The following is a 20,523-nucleotide window of genomic DNA, read 5'->3' as shown; positions in this document are numbered from 1 at the left end:
ACAGGTAATCAAGAAAAAGTCATCAGTATAAACTCTATAACCCTTTTTAATAATAATATATTATATATGTCATTATCAGTTACGAGCTTTTCCGCCTCCTTTCGGCCAAAGTCCCTCAGGACTACCAATTACTCAGGACTTTTGTTTGGAGAAGTTGATCCGGAACAATGGGCTATTTCTTGATACGATTTAATTAAAGTTGTTATAAATAAAAGTTATGACTGTCACAGTATGAGACAGATGATAACTTTCATAGTGCCCATGCAAAGTATAAATTATGATGTGTCACAGTTCGAAGTCCAATTCAAGTCCACATCCTTTCATTTCATCCTATGGCATATAATTTTACTTCCCTGAATCAGATGGTGTATTGTTAAGCATCTTCATTCCCATTTTTACCAGTATCTTCCATTAGATAGATGACCCTTCATGTTAGATAGCTGTCAACTGTTTCAAAGTGTTTGATATTTGTCATACTTGGGAAGGGGGAGGGGAGGGCTGAGGAATTTTTGTATTATTTTTCCCCAAAAAAAAGGGTTGGCCCTGCCTTGCGTTTTAATTTAAAAAAACTCCTAACCCCGCCCCCTCCCCCCACCTTTGGGTGACTGACAAAAGTACGACCTTCCCCTCACTACCACATTGTAAGTTCCATGCTGTAGAAACCTCAGACATATTTCACTTGTGAACACAAAATGTTGGAATATAAATATATCTCGACATTGAAGGACTGCGAGCTGAAACAAGAAAATGTGAACAGTCAGTGTAGGATATTTACATTTAAAAGCTGAAGTTTGAATGTGGTATCACAAACTTTGAGACTTTGTAAGTCCTCCTCCCGCTACACCAACTTCATAACCCTATCCCCATTGCAGGAAACTTTCCAACTTTGACTACCTACGAAGTACGAAAACGTTAGAGTGGCCGCAAACCTAATGATTATCAGCCTCGAGCTCAAATTAAACAGATGTTTCAAGAGGGTAAGCTCAAAGCAGGGGATAAAAAGGCAATCAAAGGGTTTTCTGAAAAATACATTGTTTCAGAAAAGCTTGTTGCAAATTATATTGAGCATCTAACTGACATTGAAATGAGAAAAGATGAGCCGCTAACAGATAATGAGTAGGAAGATCTCTATCACAGAAACCAGTTGTCATCCCTTAGAGTTGGTGAACTCAAACTTCATTTTAATCACCACAATATTGCATTTAAAGGAAAGAAAGATGCGACACAAGTCCTACAAGAAAGCTATGTGCCATGGCATAATATACATGTAGACATGTAACCTAGAACATAGAATAAAACGTCAAATCAAATCAAATTAAGTGAAAAGCAAAGCTTAATCTGTAAGAAAAATGGAGAGTAACATCACGAAAATCCTCATTAAAAGATTCTGAAAAAGGTGTGTGATCTTCCCTTGAACAGCTAACAAAGGGGTACGAGCCTCCCCTTTTGGTGCTCACTTTCACTGATGATCCTCCCCTCTGAGGCCCCAGCCCCCCCCCCCCCCCATCCCCAAGAAAAAATGTACCTTCCCTTAAAAAAATACAAACCACAAAATACAAAAAATTAGAGAGTTAACTATATGATGGAAGCTAAACTTGAACCATTGCATTAAAGACATTTTAATTTACTTAATTGCATTATCTGACTTAAATGTTTGCTTCCCAGGAGTAATTATAGGCATCTATCAAACTTTTCTCATACATTTCATATCTGATGGAAAAGATGAAGTGTTCATATGATGACTACTTTTGTTTATTCATTAAGTTTTGAAAATATGTTTTTATTATAATTATTCCGATTTTTGTCGTCATTTCTATTGCTGTTACTGTTGTTACTTGAATATTTTACACTTATGGAATCCAGTGAAAAGCTGGACTCACAGTGCTCAGTGCTCTAATAAACCACCAGAGTCATCCACTGAGAAACTGAGGGTAAACATAATTTGAATGCAAATACCTTTGAAGGTCTTCATATTTAAGGATTAGAACATTAGGATCACGTCTGTGCTCCCACCAGCCAAGAACATGATCACTCCACTGACTATACACGGCTAACTAATGAATTAAAATATAAAATAGATAAGTGGCACTAAAGTTAATTCCTCAGAAAATTATTCCTCGTCAAACCAAATTTCATACCGTGAAACCTCCATTCAAAGGTACCCTTGGGACCAGGGCAAGTGTCCCCTGAATCTATGGATCTCCTGAAAATAAAGGTTAGGCTGGGGTCGGCTAATAATAATTAAACCCGCCCAAAAAATACCATTATTTTTTTATTATTTTGGCTTGGAATCTTCTGAAGTCTTTCTTTCAAGTAGCTAGATAATGTTTGAAAAACCATCTACATTTAAGGAGAATGAGGGTCTGGGTCATTATGTTTGCACATGAAGCAGTACATTAGTAAATTCCTTAAGCCAAACACAAATGAAGGAACAACAGTTACTGTAATTACTGGAAGGTTGGTTGTAGGTTGGAAACTCTATGAAAATATATCTTCTGCACAAATACTTTAATTTGGTTAAATGGCTCAAAGAATGAATTGAAGGAACTGGTTTCTACAATGTTGCTGAAGCTAAGCAGTCGAACTTATACCTTTTTTCCTCTGGCCTACAGCTACCTTAGTTAAACTTCTAAAATTTTGTAAAAAATTAAAATTTATCAGACAGTAATCACCTAGTCGGTGTAAACAAAACTGTGAAAGGTAATGTGCTTACTTTTTTCCCTCAATAAACAATACCTTAAGCAATATTTCCATGGTGCATTCAATCCTGTTGAGGATCCAAGGCTTTTCACAAAATTTGTGGCTTGAGACTGCTGCATCTTTGGGATTACGAGCAATGTAAATATATTTACAGCTTGAGTTGTTGTTTTTAGCTCTAGGGATGGCTTCATAAGAGAAGTGGGTCTTTAGAGGACGAGGGCTTGGTAAAGTTTTAACGTCAGGCTAAGTTGAATTTGGGTTGGTTGCCTCTTCCACAAATGGGACACGATCTTCAATTTTACCACTGTTGATTTCTCCATTGTGATAAATCTGCCAGACAATTTCTTGAACCTAGATGGTCCCTTAGACAAATACAGAATTTAATCAATTTGATACTTCACGTTGCTTCTTACAGCATGGCCATGGAAACCTCACAGTATTCAATATTAAACTAAATGAAAGAAAAAAAAGTTTATAATGAAATGAATAAAAACAAAGACAGGCATATTTTGGCTTTATCATTTTGAATGACCTGAGCACAGATTTAGACAATCTCCGAATTCCAAATGTCAATATGGTAGGAAGATGACACATATTTATACTCCCAAATAGAAAAGGGAAATGTGAAGGTGGACTAACTTGCCTAAAAAAACTATACAATGAAACTCAGGTCAGTGTTTTTGAAATGGACCTTAGATTTTAGAGTTCAGACAACTAGCCATCAAGTCATCATATCTGGTTGCTTCACCCTGATATGAGTGTGATGGAAACTGTCTATTTACTTCAAATAATCTTATTTATTTAATCAGGGTTTTCATTTACCCTTGAAAAGTAGAAGGGCATTGCCTTGTGAGTAGCCACGTACACTGTAAAATTGAGGGCCGAAGGCCAAACGTTTAGGGGGGTCTGAGGGAAACTTTTAAAACTTAAGTCTCCCAGAAACGCATTTTCCTGCAATTTGGTAAAGAAATCTTCCTGAAATGACGCATACTTAATCTATTTATAGTAAGAAATAATGGTACTCTGGGAAAATTTTGTTTATTTCACTACACAGCTATTGCTTCATCAAAACACTGCTGTTGTTGTCAGAGCTTCCTTTCTTCTTACAGTTACAAGTTATCTTTAACTTATAAACTGGTAAAGAGGGAACTGACAACACTTTTGTAGTTTATGAAAACTCAAAGTCAACGACGGCAACGGGGACAAGGAAAAACGAAAGATATGATGGCGGCAATTTAAGCTAAACATGGAAAGTTGTGAGCCAGCTGATGAGGAAGAACTGCCTACTTTTTCTTTGGGAAAGGAGTTTTTAACTCCCCAAAAAGAACGAAAAAAAAAGAAAACAAAGAACAAGTACGGCCGATGTCATCCCGTTTCGCAAACCATCGGGTTGAAAATGTCGTAAAACAATTGGTTCATACTCAGCTGTGCGTTCATCGAGATAAGAAGCACGCAGAAAGTTTAGAGAGCACGAAAGATGCGTAAGAGTTGCTCGCGGCGTAGCCGAGAGCTACTCTAGCGTCTTCTCTTACGCATCTTTCGTGCTCTCCAAACTTCCCGCGTGCTTCATATCTCTATGAACGCACGCTTACGCATGAACCAATTGTTAACTAAGGGCCTTTTTTACATGGGAAGAGGGACCCCAGGTAGGTGAGGTAACCTGCCTAGCCGTGGTCGAAAAATAAAACGCATTTACATGCAGTCTTACAACCCCGGGGTGCTGGGGTGAGGTTTCTTGAGGTTGTTGTTGCGCTTGCAATTAAGGAGTTTGAGCAGAGGCGTCCCAAGCTCACATCTCGAAAAAGACGAAAGATTAATTCTCGGACACGTACGTATTTATTCATGAAGGCGTTGTGTTACGCGGTGCTTGGTTTCGCGAGGAACCGTTGACTTAATAAGTTATACGGAATAGTTTGGGAAATCAAATATGGTCGATTTACAACGCTAAATATTCTGAAATGTGAACATTTTACACTCCTTGTGTGTCCGTTGTGGTTTCTGGTGATTTCTGCCGTGAGACGGCTAGGAAATGTACGAAGTTTTAAAACACACATGTTTCGCTTTTGAGCTTCTTACCACGAACGCGACCCCGGCTATGCGGGTTACCCCACCTTAACACGTTTACATAGCAAATCGTCACCCCGGCTGACCGGGTTACCCTACCTGCCAGACCGGGCAACCCGCTTAGGCGGGTCACCCCACCTATCATGTAAACGTGATCAAAATAAAATAAGAAATCATATGGACAAGCGAGTTAGGCGGGTTACCCACCTACCTGGGGTCCCCACCTCCATGTAAACAGGCCCTAATTTCTATTTGGAACTCAACGCTTCTTTGATACGTTATGCTGAAGTTGAGGTGTGGCGCTGTATGAGACGGTAAACACATGCAGCCATTTTTGAAATTCTAATTATAGGCAGAAATTTTTTTTTTTTCATTTTTCTTTTTTCTGAAATACAATTCAGAATATAAAATAAACAACAGGAGACGAATGTCGCCGTAAAAGATGCTTATCAGCTGACTCGTACGTCTCAGTAAGCCAACATTAAGTAGTGAAAATTCATTTAGAATGAAAATTAAATTGGAAAGAAGTTTCTTTCAATTTCTCGGAATGTTTGAGTTTTAAAGCCAATTAAATGTTGGCTTACTGAGAGGCACGTGTCAGCTAATAAGCATCTTTCACTGTGGCATTCGTCTCCTGTTGTCTATTTTATATTCTGAATTGTATTTCAGAAAAATAAAAAGTGTTTTACGAACAGTTTAAATGATGGAAAGTATAGAAAGCGTACGTAATTTTCGAAAAAACTTTCACACCGGCTGTGGTCCAATTCAAACCGGAAAACATAAATTTAATATTTTAGGTCATCGCACTTGACTTTTCATGTGCAAACGAGAGCTTGCATGAGTTCTACTTTCGCTTGTCATGATGACTCCGCAGAACGCACTTGTTTTTATGGCACGTCACGTTTAAGAGTTATCGTATCAAACTCTTTCCCTAGTGCGACGAACATTTGTTTTTCTTGGTCCCAGGTGTACGCAACCACTAACCCCACGTAATGCGCATGCTCTACGTTACGAATTTTCAAAATGGCGGACAAGCCAAAGAGGGAATTTAAAAAAAAACAAAGCGATTTTGCAATGAATACTCAAGGTACACCCTCGTTAGAAAGGCGAATCCACGGAAGAAAGATACGAAACTGTATGATATTGAGATCGATATATTATTAAATCGATACCGAGGGCCCGTTTCCAACTTGCCAAGAAGTGCATTTAATTGCCTTCCGCCACGATTACTAGCTTTCTTGACAGCTTTCTGAAGACAGAATACTTTCTTTCTGAAGACTTCTGATATGCGGCTATTGATTATTACACCTCGTATACCTGATTGCTCAAACACTTTATTTACGACTGTTGAAAGGACCGACCCATGGTTCTCCGTCTTCGTCTTTACATTGCTTTGAAATAGCATAGATTAGTGAGCTGAAACGAAAAATTAATCGGGAAAGTTTACGAAAAATCCAGCAAACAAGCTTAAAAAAGGCATTTATTTAGACTCCATGCTTCAACGAACTTCACTAATCTTACTTGTTTATCTTGTAAGTAAACGATGGCAGAAGTGCTTTCTGAGTTTCCCGATCTCTCTCCTACTGCTTTCACGTTTACAAAACAGGAAAAAATCAAAAGGAGGAAGATACAGCTGTTTTTAAAAGGCCATTTGACGAGGGTAAATCTGCTTTTTGTTCGACACTTTACATATCAAAACAAAGGAAATTTGTTCCTCTTTTTTATTCTGGCGGTACACTTTTAATTTGCGCCTGCATAAAAGAGATATCGCCCGAGACCCTCCCCTCGGTCGTGTTTTGATCAAAAACGCCTTGTTAATTTCAGGTAAAAATGACGAGGGAAAAACTTTACCTTCAAGTTAGAAACTTAGCGAAATAAAAAGCCACAATATTATAGTTTAATATTTCAGAGGTACCTTGAGTGCTTTTTCCGTAGAGAATCCGCAGGATGGTGAAACATTCGAAAATTACACTCGATTTGAATAGGGTGTTGAAATGGGCGTGGTCACTACATTCATGTTAAGACTATTTGTACCCCATGAGTTTGATATGTAATAGCTAATTAGGCACTTTAGGAAGAGACAGTTCTAAGAACGCTGTGAGGGACCTTAAGCAGTCAGGGCGGCAACGCTAAGGAAGACTTCAATTAAAAAATGAATTTCTGCCTATGATTAGAATTTCAAAATTTACTGTCTCATACGGCGCCACACCTCAACCTCAGCATTAGGTATCAGAGAAGCGTTGAGTTCCAATTTCCAAATAGAAATTAAAATAATTTGCCGTCGCGGTTTCGGTTCGCAGACGATGCAAATTGGGTGATGTCACGTTGTTGTTTTGCATAGGACAACTCAGAAATGAAAAAACGCACGTGATGAGCTAATGTTCTGCCCATTATATCTTTCGTTTTTCCATGTCCTCGTTGCCGTCGCCGTCGTGGTTTGCTTAAGGTCCTTATCGACGCGCAGCGCCTTCTCGTCAGTGTAAATTTTATTTCCACAATCTGATGGCAACTAATTGATAAATAAGTGCAGAAAAGGGCTTTTAAACTTACAGGGAAGAGTTAATATTTAGTTGAGGTTGATAATTTTTTTCATAACGATTTCCTTTTTTTCATTTCGTACTTTAAGTAGCCGAGTACTCTGTTCAAAGTAGACGGGTGTCGGTACCCGGGACCCGGCTCCTAATAAAAACCCTGATAAAATCCCACGTTTGCTGATTGGAAGCAAACATTAGAGTCAGATTGACCGCTATCTGACTCAAAGGACCATCTTTCTTATGAAGGATACAAACAAACGTTGTCAGTAGACACAACTCGCCTGATTTGGGATAGCTTACAACGAACACATCGTCCGGTCTGGTCTGAAAACCAGTAATAAAGTCATGAAGCAACTGAGGATCAGGGACGAAATATGTAGGAATTCTTAATCTCAAGACTTCAACAGTTTTATCTGAAGTCCACTCCCCTTCACTTTCCTGAAGAACTGAAAAAGTAGACAAGGTGTCACTCCTGCACGAACGATGAACGAATTTCAAAATTCTCTTCTACAGGCCGATGATTGAAATTTGAAGAGGCTTATATAGCTGAGGGGCATTTTGTTGCTCATATCCAGCAAATTTTAGTTTGATGCGAGAAACCGCTGGCATGCGCCCATGTCGGTAATCGCGAAAGAATAGAAGCAGGAAAATACGTCGGAAAACATCAATGGATCGAGTATTTGAGACAACTTCTCTTTTCATTTTACTTGCTGTAACTTACCGGCAAAGTCTTAAAATTGTTGTGTGGTGAGTGGAAGGAAGTTATTTTCAAAAAGCAAAAGTCTTGTCTTATGATTGTTTGGGCGATCGATGTAGATGATGTTATTTGTGAAGGATGCAAGAGGCCTGTCAAAGAGCACAAACGAATTGGATGGTACACTTTTATCGTGTCATTGCTATCTCAACTTATCGTTGATCAAATATATTAAAGTTCACACGGCAACCAGGTGGACAATCAGACATAGTTTGATGCTACACTGGTTTGCAGATTTAATGAATGTAACCGAAGAAGTTACAATTCATAGACCCAACGTTTCGACACTCCTGTCTAGTGCCTTCATCAGGGGTGATCTAAACGCTGCAACAAGAGGTCCTTTTCATATGATCACTAATTAGCGGCCTTTTTTCTGACGAGGTGTTAATAGGCGTCAGGAAGCAAACCGCCATCGTCACGATTTAAAGGAGCGTGGGCGGAGAGAATATGCCAAGCCTCCAAACAAAGGCGCTGGTGGTAACGCCGATTAGTGGTGATAATTTTTAGAATTATCCCACCCAATTGTATTGTTGGTTAGGCAAGTATGCTCCGATAAAGCTGAATTTTCCTTTTTGCAAAGAAAAACCGCCTTTTGGTGCTCTTTTAACCGCTAATTAGTGATCATATGAAAAGGACCTCTTGTTGCAGCGTTTAGATCACCCCCTGATGAAGGCACTAGACAGGAATGTCGAAACGTTGGGTCTATGAATTGTAACTTCTTCGGTTACATTCATTAAATCTGCAAACCAGTGTAGCATCAAACTATGTCTTATCGTTGATCATTTGAAGTACTCACCTTCCTGTGTGGGTTTTTTAGAGCTTCAACTGTACTGCAATGTTTTAGCCAGAAATTAAAGTTTACAGATGTTTATGTTTTGTTTCAAAAGATTTTCTTCAAGTGAATCACAACCAGCGGGGCCAATTACCAAAACAAAAAGGGTCAAAGTCGAGTGATCAATGACGTGGGGAAACTGTGAATTAAAACAAGTACTAATTTGGGCTTCCAGCTGTAACATAAATAGTTAAGTAAATCGATTATTTCCCAATCAAAATCACATTCATTTTATCATTTCAACTGCACAACAAAATCGTATACACTCTTTGCAGCCTTATTCTCCAACCCCATAAATTACAAGAATTATGTGACAATTCGATGGTCTGAAAAGACTCTTATTACATGCTAAACAATAAAGAACCAGTAAGGCTGATATTTAACAGCGAGGATAAAAAAAATTTTTCCAATAGCCTTTTTTATTCCTAGGAACAAGACTAAATAAGGTCTGATTGAACTAATGTGGAGAGGTTGGTAGATCTCTGTAGGAAAACGGATGATTTCCATCTATCAGATTTTAGGGAAATGAGGCATGCATTGCATATTCTGCAGTAATGGCCATCAGCTTGGATGCCTATTTGAAATTTTATGGCAGACAAATCATATCTCAGACACTCTAAGATATTTTATAGCTCTCATCAGAAGCTCAAACACTCTTAAGGAACATGACAATGTTTCACCTGATCACTCCTCCTGTTCTTTTCCAATGAAATTTGGAAAAAACTTTCAAAAACTTTATTCGTAATTTTACAGTTGTAAAAAAGGTATAGACACAAGCTGCATATAGCATAAGCTAATCGAGGCAAGTTGCCTGAAGAGAAAAAAAGATTGATAATATATACTAGTAGTAATATATACTGGTAGTAAAGACAATCTCTTGAATACCAGCTTGTCACATGCAGTAAATGTCGCTGCCATCCATTCTGTCAATAGTACCAACTATATGTAGTGGGGTCACTTCACATCTTCTTCAACAGTAGAGAACATAAAAGTTAATTCGTTCATGACAACTTCCTACGAGCTCAGAGCTGATTTGGGCTGAGGCCTTGGTTAGGCATTAAAGAATGAGAAGGCCTTGGACGAGACAACCAGGAAGTGAGGAAAAACACAAACACTTTCACTTTCTCGCACTTGAGATGATTTACGGTATTAGATCCTTTTTTGAAGATTATGACTGAAGATGAGCTTCAGACATGATGCAGCATTGAAGGTAAGGGAACGAAACGATTTTTATGTGAAAACAACTGAACCGAGCAGCGCGTGTGTGCTGGGTACCTGTCTTCTATTGATGACTGATGAGGGGCTGTTTTTGATATTCTCTACCACAGAACTCAAGGGAATTCTTCAATATTCAGCGAAATTAACCGCGGTTTAAGGATCAAATGAAATCCATTTCGCCTCTAGCCATCTCTCGGAATCGAACACATTTTACATTGCATTCTCCTTCCGGGGTTTTTCCCAGCAAACAAAGAAGATGTACTCAATCAATGTTGACGCTATTTCATTAATGCAGCCTCAAAGTATGATATGATTTACAACATTTATACCTTGTCAGTATCGACTTGAAACAAACTTATTTACTTCAGCATTTTAGCTCATAAAACGTTGTCATTGTAAAACATTTTTGTATATACTTTGGCAAATTTTGGCAATGATACAAAATGACATGACAATGTACGTTGATTCTTGTTAAATAGTGCCTAAATAATGTCAATTCAGCTATCTTTATAACTCATTTATAATAATATTTTCAATTATCCGGACTCTCAAAATTTCTAGGCTATTTAACCCAGTATCCACAAATCTGGATATTGGAGGTTCAACTTTATATTAGTTGTCTTCTTATCAGTGTTGTTTCACTTTAATGGCCAGGCACAGCTTCATAGATCACAAATATAATGATCCTATAGGGTCACTATACTGACCTTCTTGTATGAATTTTCTTTTTTTAATTTTTGTGTTGTTTGGCTAAATTTGGATTCCTTTGCTAAGATGTATTCTATTGATCAGATTGAGATGTAACTTTTTAGAGAAAATGATGACATGATTTATTTTTGTCCATACTGCATGACACATACATGTATGGTTCCAATCTATTGACCCAGGAAGAGTGCTGATTCAGTATGAGTCTTTTTCAGTTCCAGTATTGATGGACTTGCTTTGGTGTGTGTGCTTTTTCTTCTTTTTTTTCACTGAAGGACCTAAAAGGGCCCTATGCACAGTACAACTCCAGTTTAGGATGATGCCGTAGGGAACTAGCCTTCCTTTTCTATGGCTTAGGTGTGATTACTAATCCCTTTCTCACATGTGCATTCAGTGTGCAGTAGTTTCTTTTTGTCCTTTCTCAAAAGTTTTTCTCCTTGCAATAAATCATTTCTCTTCCCCCACAACAGTATTGCTTCAAATTTCAATCCAACTGAGAATGTACAGAATGAAGAACCACTGTAGGTGTGCAGCTCCTGATTTTTTTTTTATTTAGTGGCTTTTGTTTAGTGACACCAGGCCTGAAATACGTTTAGGACTGAAGAAGTTCAATTCATTGCCATAATGGTAGCTTGAGTCTTGAGCCAAGCTGGGAAAGCTCAAAATCCTTTCTTTGAAAGTGAATCATGCCTGTAAGGTAATTTATTTTGCAATTAAACCTAATATGTATGATATTTTATGTGGAGTTAATTTGGAGAGGGAATTTGAGGATTAAAGTGATTAAAGTGGACAATGGACCATAAACCCCTTCATAATTTTATGGGTTGGTTCCTGAAAGCAGAAAGTAAAATGCATTAATAGTTAATAACTAATAAGTAATGAATGAATAAACTAATCAACCTTCGATTAATAAATGATTCGTTCGGTCAATTAATCAATTGAATTAATCGTTTAATAAAGGATTATCTTTTTTTCCTTTTAGAGCTCGGTTTTTTTGCCTTAATATGTTGACAGCCTCATCTTTGGAATGCTATAATGAACGTTTTTGACAACGAGAAAAGATGGATAGTCTTCGGGATTGCTCTAAACAAGGTTCTGGTCCCAAAAATACGACCGTTTGTTGAACAAGAGATTCGGAAGGAGTACCAAAAGCTACCAAAGACCATAAAATCCATACTGAGAGATACAACTGGCCCGAAAAGTACACAGCGACTTCTCTCAAATATGAGAATATCAATAGAAACTACACATTCAAGACACCTGACGGAAAGTATGACTATCCCACGTTTGACTACCGGGTGAAGTCACATATTGACTTTGCCAAGCTGTTTGTGGAGAACTACATGGCCAAATTTAACGCATTTGACGAACGTTGTGATGCGTCAGCTTTGTTTGCATTGCTTGGTAAGTTGGTAAAGTTCCTGTATTTTCTCCTGATGTCCAGACTGCAGCTGGCAACTTACACTCGCTCAGGAATGACTGGGCACACTGTAAGTTCAGTGAGTGGAACGAAATAGGTTTTCAGCCGAGCTTTGTTAAAATGGAGCAGCTGGTGAAATCCCTGGGTCTGCTAAGTACTGATGAGAGTGGCATCATAAGAGAACTGCCAGGATCAGAATCTTTCGGAAAGATTGGAAAAACAAAGGTAACTTGTATTTAGCAATTATTCGCTGAAGGCGAACTGAACATCGTTGAATCATCCCTGAGACGAAAGTCGAAGTCATTAGTCAACAACATTCACTGAGCATGAGGCGAATAATTGTTCTAGTATAATTGCACAGGTGCTCTCGTTTTCTTTTGTTATTTTTTTGTTGTTGTTGAAACCTTGCTGTTACAATTGTTTTGATTACTCGAATCGAGATAAGCGGTAAGTCTCCACAAGAATTTAATAGGTTTATATAATTCAATCAGCGAAAATCTTCACATTATATTTTCTTCAATTGGTTTCATTACTTCCTGAATAACATTGACAAAACGGGAGGCCGCTATTTTGAATTTTAGTGCCCCTGGTATAATCACCGCGCGCGAGGTGATTATGCGAGGTATGACGCAATCCTCGACCAATCAGAGCGCGCACATCTCTATAATTACCGGAACAATTATACTAATACTCTTTAAAGTGTCCTATGATTTAACACATTGCCTCACAATCGACCAGGTGGAAATGTTTACTGCTGATTACTTCCCTACTCCCTTGAGAAGCAATGCAGACACACTCAGAGAGCTCTTTGAGAATGCATACTACGGGTTGAAGCAGTTATGTCACGATATTTTGAGCTACTTCTTTGGCCATATCGCCAAAAATTGTCGTCAATTTGAATGAAAATTTAAAGGTAATTGGTTTCTAGGGTTGGAAAAAAATCTTACTGATAAGAAAATCAAACACGAAGAGTAAATGATGAGGTGATTTACATGGATTGCAAGTAACTTGCTTGCAAGATTTAAGTCGTATCTCATGAGAAGCACCAGCCTTGACCTATCTCATTACCGTATGGTTCTCTCCACACAGGAGTCATACTGTGCATGAACGCTACTGTCGACCCTGATCTGGTAAAGGCTGTTCAACAACATGCCATCGCTCTGAAGAACGATGTTGATACCCTAGCATTTGAAAAAGAGGAATTAAGACAGTAATGCCACTCTGTAGTTCTGAATATTATAACAGCTCTTGAGGAATTGGTAAAAAGAGTTTCGTCACTGGAACGACGCGTCACTTGTTTGGAAGGTCAAAGCGGCACCCAAATCTTCCATGGTAATGTGAGCGTTTCATTTTATCTCAGCTTACTTGAAAACACCCTCTCGCTACATGTTTTTCGAAATTCATAGCTAGGACAGATTTACTTTGGTAACAGATCTTTCAGTTGAGATCTCCCTTGAATGCATTCATACTTTTTCCTCTTTGTATGCGAACCACAAGGTATGCTAATGAGTTACATTTCTAGGCTTAAAACTCTTCCAAAGATTCCACTATAGTGTTTTGGAACTTTAAAGCAACTCGATGTGGAAGATATTTTCAAACTTGCGAAACTGAAACTGAGTTCCGTGTAGTTGAGTGTTACAGGTTTTGTTCCTGTTGGTACTTTACAACTGCACAAGTAGTTGCCTAAGTGACTTTCAAGATCCATATGCCACGCAAGTCCACGAATAAAATCGATCGGCTAACTTGTAGTATAAGAAGCTTCTAGGAGAAACTCCTCGTCGTTTTTGTTTTTATGTTTAACATAGGAAAGTCGTTCAAAGCAGTTTGGGTAAATTTGTGACGATAAATTTTCGCCCCAAAACTGGAAAACTGAATCTTCGCGGACGGAACAATAACAACTGGGGGGAATAGCTCTGTAGAGATGACTTGGCAGCTAGAACGGAAACTCGTCACGATTTCCTGGTACACGGAGATCTACTTCGAGCGAGCTTATACGGACGTCAAGGATAAGACAATCTTTGGTTCCACAGTACTTTTATTCTAGGTCAGGCCAACAAGCGACATGACCTCTAGCATACTCTAGTTTGTAATCATCAAAGCTGTACAAGGTACTTGCTTAAGAAGTAACTGGTGTGAAGTGCTATTGTTACACAAATCGTAATATTTGAATAAGGACACAAAGAAGCGGAAAAAAGTCTCTTTGAAGTTAAACGAAAACTACTTAAATATTCAATCTGTTTCTAAGACGGATAGAATCTCAAAATTAAAAAGACGGATGCAATAAACTCTAGGCCATTAACGTAGGAAACTTAGGTGCAATTTTACAGCTCTGATATAGAAAACTACCTATCTTAATTGCAGTAGCGCAGCTCGGGAGATAAAAAAAACGGAAAAGCAATTAAAAGTTTCTGCTTATCTATGCACGGTTGGTTTGGAAACTATCGCATGAAAAGAAATTAGATTTACGAGTATAAACTCAGCTGCTATCCACCATGAAAACCAATGTTTCCAGAAAGACCATTAACACTTATATTTACCTAAAAAAAAAACCCCATGTAATAAATGACAAAAGTGCCGACCAGCAGGTGCATGTGATGAAAGCGAGTAACAACAAAAATCTATTCAAAAGCTACTGTGGTTTTTTATGCATTTTTTGATTTATTAAAATGAAAGGACTTGAAATGGTTAAATGTGAAAGTTTACGAATGAATATGTACCGAATAACACACACGGGAAAAATCAGTAAATTTTCCCGTAACAAATTTAAACCTTAACATGTCTTCTGTTCAATGCTTCAGAGATTGCCATTTGTGATGGAGATATTAACTTTTTTGCTGAGCTTCATCATCCAGATACAAAAAAGTGGTTTTTGGATGATTTCGATAGATGGTTTAAGAATCCTGAAAAGACGAGAGCTTATATGCTTCTTGGCGATGCAGGAGTTGGCAAGAGTGTGATGGCCGGTGTCCTGGCCAAGAATTCAGCCGCGGAGGGAAACTTGGCAGCTGCCTATTTCTGCCGCGACAGAGATGACACAAGAAACAATCCCAGGTATCTTCTAGGGACCATCGCTTGTCAACTTTGCAAATGTAATGCTCAGTATAGTAACTTTGTGGGAGGGGAGGGTGGCATCAGAAAGTTTTTAAGCAATTCTGAAATAGGCATACAGGGATTGTTTACAAAATTGTTACAAGAGCCATTGACCAAATGCAATACCCCTTGCGAGAGAAAGTTGATCGTTATTGACGCTCTTGATGAGACAAAATATGAGTCCAGGGAAGATTTTCTCGATGTTATCACACGCCGCTTTCCAATGCTTCCGAAATGGCTTGTGTTCTTTATTACCAGTCGCCCAGTAGACGCCGTGAAGTTCAGATTCAAAAATTACAATCCCTGTATTAAAATCTGTGCGAAAAACGGCGAGAACCTAGAGTTTTATAGACAGCACGAGCAGGACATAAAGCTATTTCTAGAAAAGAGCGTCGACTTCTCCCGTTTTCCCTACTCAGCGGATGACGTAGTAGAAAAGTGCAAAGGAATGTTTTTGTGTGCCTTCCATATTGTAAAAGATTTAAATGCTGCAGCGCTTTCCGGTGAGATTATTCAGCTCGACGATGTTTTCCAAGGAGATATTCAGGATTACCTTTTGGAAAATGTTAGCAGGGTGTTTCAGAAAGTAGGGGAGAATCTATTCAAGAAGCTGTTTGGTTGTGCGATAGTGGCCCCTTCTCCACTTCCATTAGCGTTTATCGCGTTCATTTTACAGAGGGAAAAATCAAATCTTGTGGAATGGAAAGTAATCGATGCCCTTTCCTCATTTTTTGATTTTGATAAATCGTTCGACTTTCGTCACAATCTAATATCAGAATTGTTTACTGAAAAGGAGTCCTCTCGGGAATTGTTTATTGACAAGAATGAAGCAGGTGAGTATTTCAGGGATGTTGTGGTTGAAATTCTCTCAGCTGCCATTGAACGTCAGCAATGGGAAAAACCCTCGATCTTACTTGATTACTTCGTTGGTGTTGGTGTCCGTTTCTTGCGTCATTACCAAGACAGAGACTCGCTGAACGTCGTTTTCAATTGCTTAACATGTTACCAGTTTCTTTGGAAGAGGATAGAAAGAGAGGGCAGAGAAATATACGCTGTAATCACTGATCTCAAGCTCTCAGTTCGTTTTCACGGGCTCAGCGACGAGCAAAAAGTAGTTCTGCAAGAGATATGTCTTGCCCTTGAGACCAACAGTCATGTTCTTTTGGAATGTCAACACCTTCTACATTTATGCTTCAGCAACACGTCCCAACCGGTACAAAGGAAATTAAAGATTCCTGCTGCTGTTTCAAACATTGGCATGGAGTGCAGCTGGCTTCGTTGTCTGTTTTGTAAAATTCCAGAAGACATGCACTACTTTACGATGTCTCCTGATAAGAAATTGCTGGCAGCCGGTGGAAGGAATTCGCACATTTATTTATTGGATGCGTGTACGCTTGAGAAGGTTCAAGAGTCGACTGTGGAAGAAGAAATTGATCATCTTGAGTTTAGCCCGGACAGTAAGTTTTTATTTTTCGGACGGCTTAGCAAAATGTTCTCTTTGTCGCAAGGTTGTGTGAGGGAGTTACCTCAATTTGCAAACAATAACCATTCTTATGTTTGGGGTTCATTTATTTTTGATAACCAGTTTGTTGTTGTTGAATCACGGTCTCCTAGTATACCCCTTTGTAATTTTTGCTTGGTAGAAATATTCTGTTCATGGGCCGCACATGAGATTCAAAGAGTGGATAGTTTCGAAGTTGATTCTCTGTGTAAATTGTTGGAACATATAGGGTTTCCGTTTGATTCTGAACTCTTGAGGAAAAGTGGCGTACAGATGTTTCTTCGTCATGAAATTCTGCCACATCACTATCACGGCTTCTTTCCCAGAAGATGCCTATCATTTAAACAAAGATACCACGAGACCGTTCGTCAGCGTGTTATCGACCTCTACGCCGACATTTTTCCTACTCAGGTTTGGAATATGGAGACCGGAAGACCTGTACTAGAAGAAGCGTTTTCAGCGGATGTCCAGTTGAATCCATATTTCTATCTTTGTCACTTGACCTTCTTGGTCTCCAATTTGATAATGAGGGAAAATTTTCATGGCAGGAATGAACGCTTTTCTCTTAGTGCGGTTGCAAGTTTAAACGCGTGTTCTTTGCTCAAAACGTGGAGGACAGAATGCCGTAGTCCAAGACGGTTTAGCGGTTCCCATGACCGCCGACTTTGTGGTCCGTTATCATGGGAGCTATATGTAATCACGCATGCCCCAAAATTCCAAAATAATCCCTGCATAGAGCGGTCAAAGATTTCTTTAGATCGCAAGTGGATTGCACTTAGCAATGTGAAATGCAATTTGTTTGAGAGGGTGTCCGACTGCGAGGATTTTAATTTTCAAAACCCCATCTACGTTGTCGGGCAAGTGAATCAGTTTGCTTTCACTGATGACAGTCGCATTTTTCTTTACATCACGACGAACAAGTCTCTGGAAGCCCTCATTCTGAAGACTGGTAGCATCCTGTCAAGTGTTTCGGGACTAATCCCATTGCACCTTGAACCTGGAAACCAAGCTGGCTTTTTTTTTTCGTGCCAATCAAATGGAGAGGATCATCTTGATAAAGGACTTTCCTACAAGCCTTCTGAGGTTTCTGTTGTTTTCATATGAAGCGAAACAAATTGAGATGGCGTTCTTTTCGTTTAACAACCAAGTCTTCCTTGAAAATATCTCAGTGTTGTTGAAACAAACAAAAATAGCAGATTCCGATATGGTGTCTTGTCAGTCCTCACCGGTGAACCATGCTACAAATACATATTCTGTTCTTCTGCGTTGGGCGAAAAATTACTGGCTAGGGAAAGAGGTGATGAGATTTTGTTGTTTTTCGGAGATAAGGCCACTCCAGTAGTCGTGAGGGCGGCAGATCATGAGTGTCGAGTTACTTTTCTTACATTTTCAGTGGACGGCGCTTCACTTCTCTTTTGTATGCAGATGGCTGATAGCTCTCCGTGTTTCTTTGTTTGGAATGTCTATAAGGAGGTTTTGATGGCATCTTTTGACTCCCCTCTGGGCTTTCAGCCGGTGCACTGTTGGTGCTTCTCAAGGGATGAAAAGAAATTAATAATCTGTGGCGCGTTTCAAATCTCAATCTTCGAATACGATAAGCAACCACTTTGTTCGTTATTAACCTTGGAACCCCCTGGCCCTTTCCGAGAGTTTGACAAATTCACCCACTGCACAGTGTCGTCAGACAATGAGGCACTCGCCTGCTGCATTGCCGACAGAATTCTCGTCCACGCCCTTAATACTCCTAAAGAGCCCAGCCTCATAGAATTACCACGCGGTCACTTTGGACGCATTGAATTCTGTCAGTTTTTGAAAGGACGTCGTTACCTGATCTCCTATGGCGTGGATTGCACAGTGTTGTTGTGGGATTTGGGTGAGTGGAAAGCTGCTGCATATACCATAGTTGCGCAAGGACGAGAAAGTATCTTGGGCATGGCCTTGTGCCCCTCAGAGGATAGGGTTGTCTGTTTGACTGCTTTTGGACGATTTATCGTAATAGATCTTTTTGGACTTGTCAATGATAAACCCAAGGAATTCCCTACTTCAATGTCCGCGAGTAAAGAAATGACGAGCGCGAGAATTTTTGGACGATTTGATCGACTAAAAGATCCAATGACGTTAAAAAATCCTGGACAATCCTCAAATGATTCGAAACCTATAAACTGGATTGAATATTTTGAAGAAATGAATATAATGGCTGATGAGAATATGGAGAGTGAAGATGACCTGAATGAAGACCACTAATATCAGTGATGACTGAAACATTGATTTCCATTTGAAAGGTTTTTTCTCAGATCCTTTTAACCAAGAAGCGTAAGTGTAGAGGTTGGAATTTACCGTTTTACTGCCTTGGTTTCGTTGATAAAACATGTTTTTGTAAGATGTAGTCAAAGCGTGCTCCTTCAAGAAAGAACAGTTTTGGTTAAGTGCTGTATCCCTATCTCGAAGACCACCACAAAAATCCAATTTTTATTGTAGCCTGCTTTCTGGACTTTGCCAAAGACTTGCAATCTTTTTATGCTTCATTCCGTAAGCCTGAACGCTGTTCATGCTCAAGTGAGCAAATTAAACAAAAAGAGATTATTCTAAAATCCTCGGTCTTGTTAATTATTGTGGCGAAAGTGGGCGAATAAGGGCACACTTCAAAGAACATAAGCAGACAGCTAAATCTTGCTGCTCATAAGACTTGTAAAAGGCCGATTACCCCTGGATTCATACGTTGCTGTCTCTTCTTTGAGGTATCTCCGGGATTGACCGTCCATGAGATTATTCTTTTTATAATAGACACTACGTGGTGTTCTCATTGAAAAAACTCAACCAAACCAAAGACAACTGCGTCAAACAGGAGATGAATATATTTCCTGTAATGTGCGAAGTTATTTGAAGTAAGCAACAAACAGCATTTTGTTAGGTTAGTCCTGAACATAAGTAAAGACGTAGAACTAATTCAAAATGGTGATAATGCTCAACGTAGAAAATGACAACAAGAGATAGTGCCTGTACGGTGCTGAAAATTGGTGAAAGTTATCAAAATTATTTAAATGTATTTATCCTATCATCTTGTCATCTTAAGGTACACATTATAGCAAAGGTGGTTTTCCTTCTTAGAAGTGGAATACTGTTTCCGCTCTTTTATCGCATTACTGGCACGTATAGAACATGTTATCTTCATGACGACTGTCTTCCAGAGACAATAGAAAGCTTTATCAGTTGCCAAAGCAGTACTTAGAAAGTGTCAGTTTAAACATTAACTGATATTGGCCTTGAGAATTTAGCGAGTGGTCTGACACAAATTTAGGTGATTTGGCCTTGCCGTTTTTCAGAGAACGGCTAAGAAATGTAGAAACTTTTGTAATACGTTTGTGCGCAGTCATTGTTCGGAGCAATAACGTTTCGTTTTGCTTCTGACTTTGTAATTATAGTGAAGCCAACCGTCCACTCTCATTTGGATAATTTCCCCCTTAAAGGAAACGAGTTCTACTTTAATCGCATGCACAAGGATGCAGTCAAGCAATTTTACAGCCTATGATCGTTGTGATGTGGTCACAAAAAATTGTGTCCCTCTTCCCTCTTTTTGGTTTTTTTCATCCATTGAATTTATCCGGTAGAGTTTGGACGGGGCCTAAGTCTGGCTTTCAAAATCTGATATGATTTGTCATTTGCATGATCCCCGTTTTACATGGTTCATCTTAGACAATGCAATCT

At 39.0% G+C, this 20,523-nt stretch overlaps 1 protein-coding gene and 2 pseudogenes across 2 annotated transcripts; 2 read left to right on the top strand and 1 right to left on the bottom strand.

Moving 5' to 3' along the window:
* Positions 1 to 1,007: 1,007 nt before the first annotated feature.
* LOC149048471 (sulfotransferase 4A1-like) lies at positions 1,008 to 7,915 on the bottom strand (annotated as a pseudogene).
* A 3,865-nt stretch (positions 7,916 to 11,780) lies between these two features.
* On the top strand, positions 11,781 to 17,996 carry LOC149048470 (uncharacterized; annotated as a pseudogene). The gene is made up of 3 exons (XR_016184727.1): positions 11,781 to 12,452; positions 13,317 to 13,559; positions 15,026 to 17,996. The product of XR_016184727.1 is annotated as an uncharacterized LOC149048470 (transcript).
* On the top strand, positions 17,939 to 19,062 carry LOC149048469 (uncharacterized). Its single transcript, XM_089199473.1, has 2 exons — positions 17,939 to 17,943; positions 17,988 to 19,062. Exons 1-2 carry the CDS (start codon positions 17,939 to 17,941, stop codon positions 19,060 to 19,062), a joined length of 1,080 nt encoding a protein of 359 aa, XP_089055599.1.
* Positions 19,063 to 20,523: the final 1,461 nt, after the last annotated feature.

This window comes from Pocillopora damicornis, chromosome 3 (assembly GCF_964200805.1).
Source record: "Pocillopora damicornis chromosome 3, jaPocDami1.2, whole genome shotgun sequence".
In the NCBI taxonomy this organism is placed as follows: Eukaryota; Metazoa; Cnidaria; class Anthozoa; order Scleractinia; family Pocilloporidae; genus Pocillopora; species Pocillopora damicornis.
This window is presented reverse-complemented; position numbering and strand designations above follow the sequence as displayed.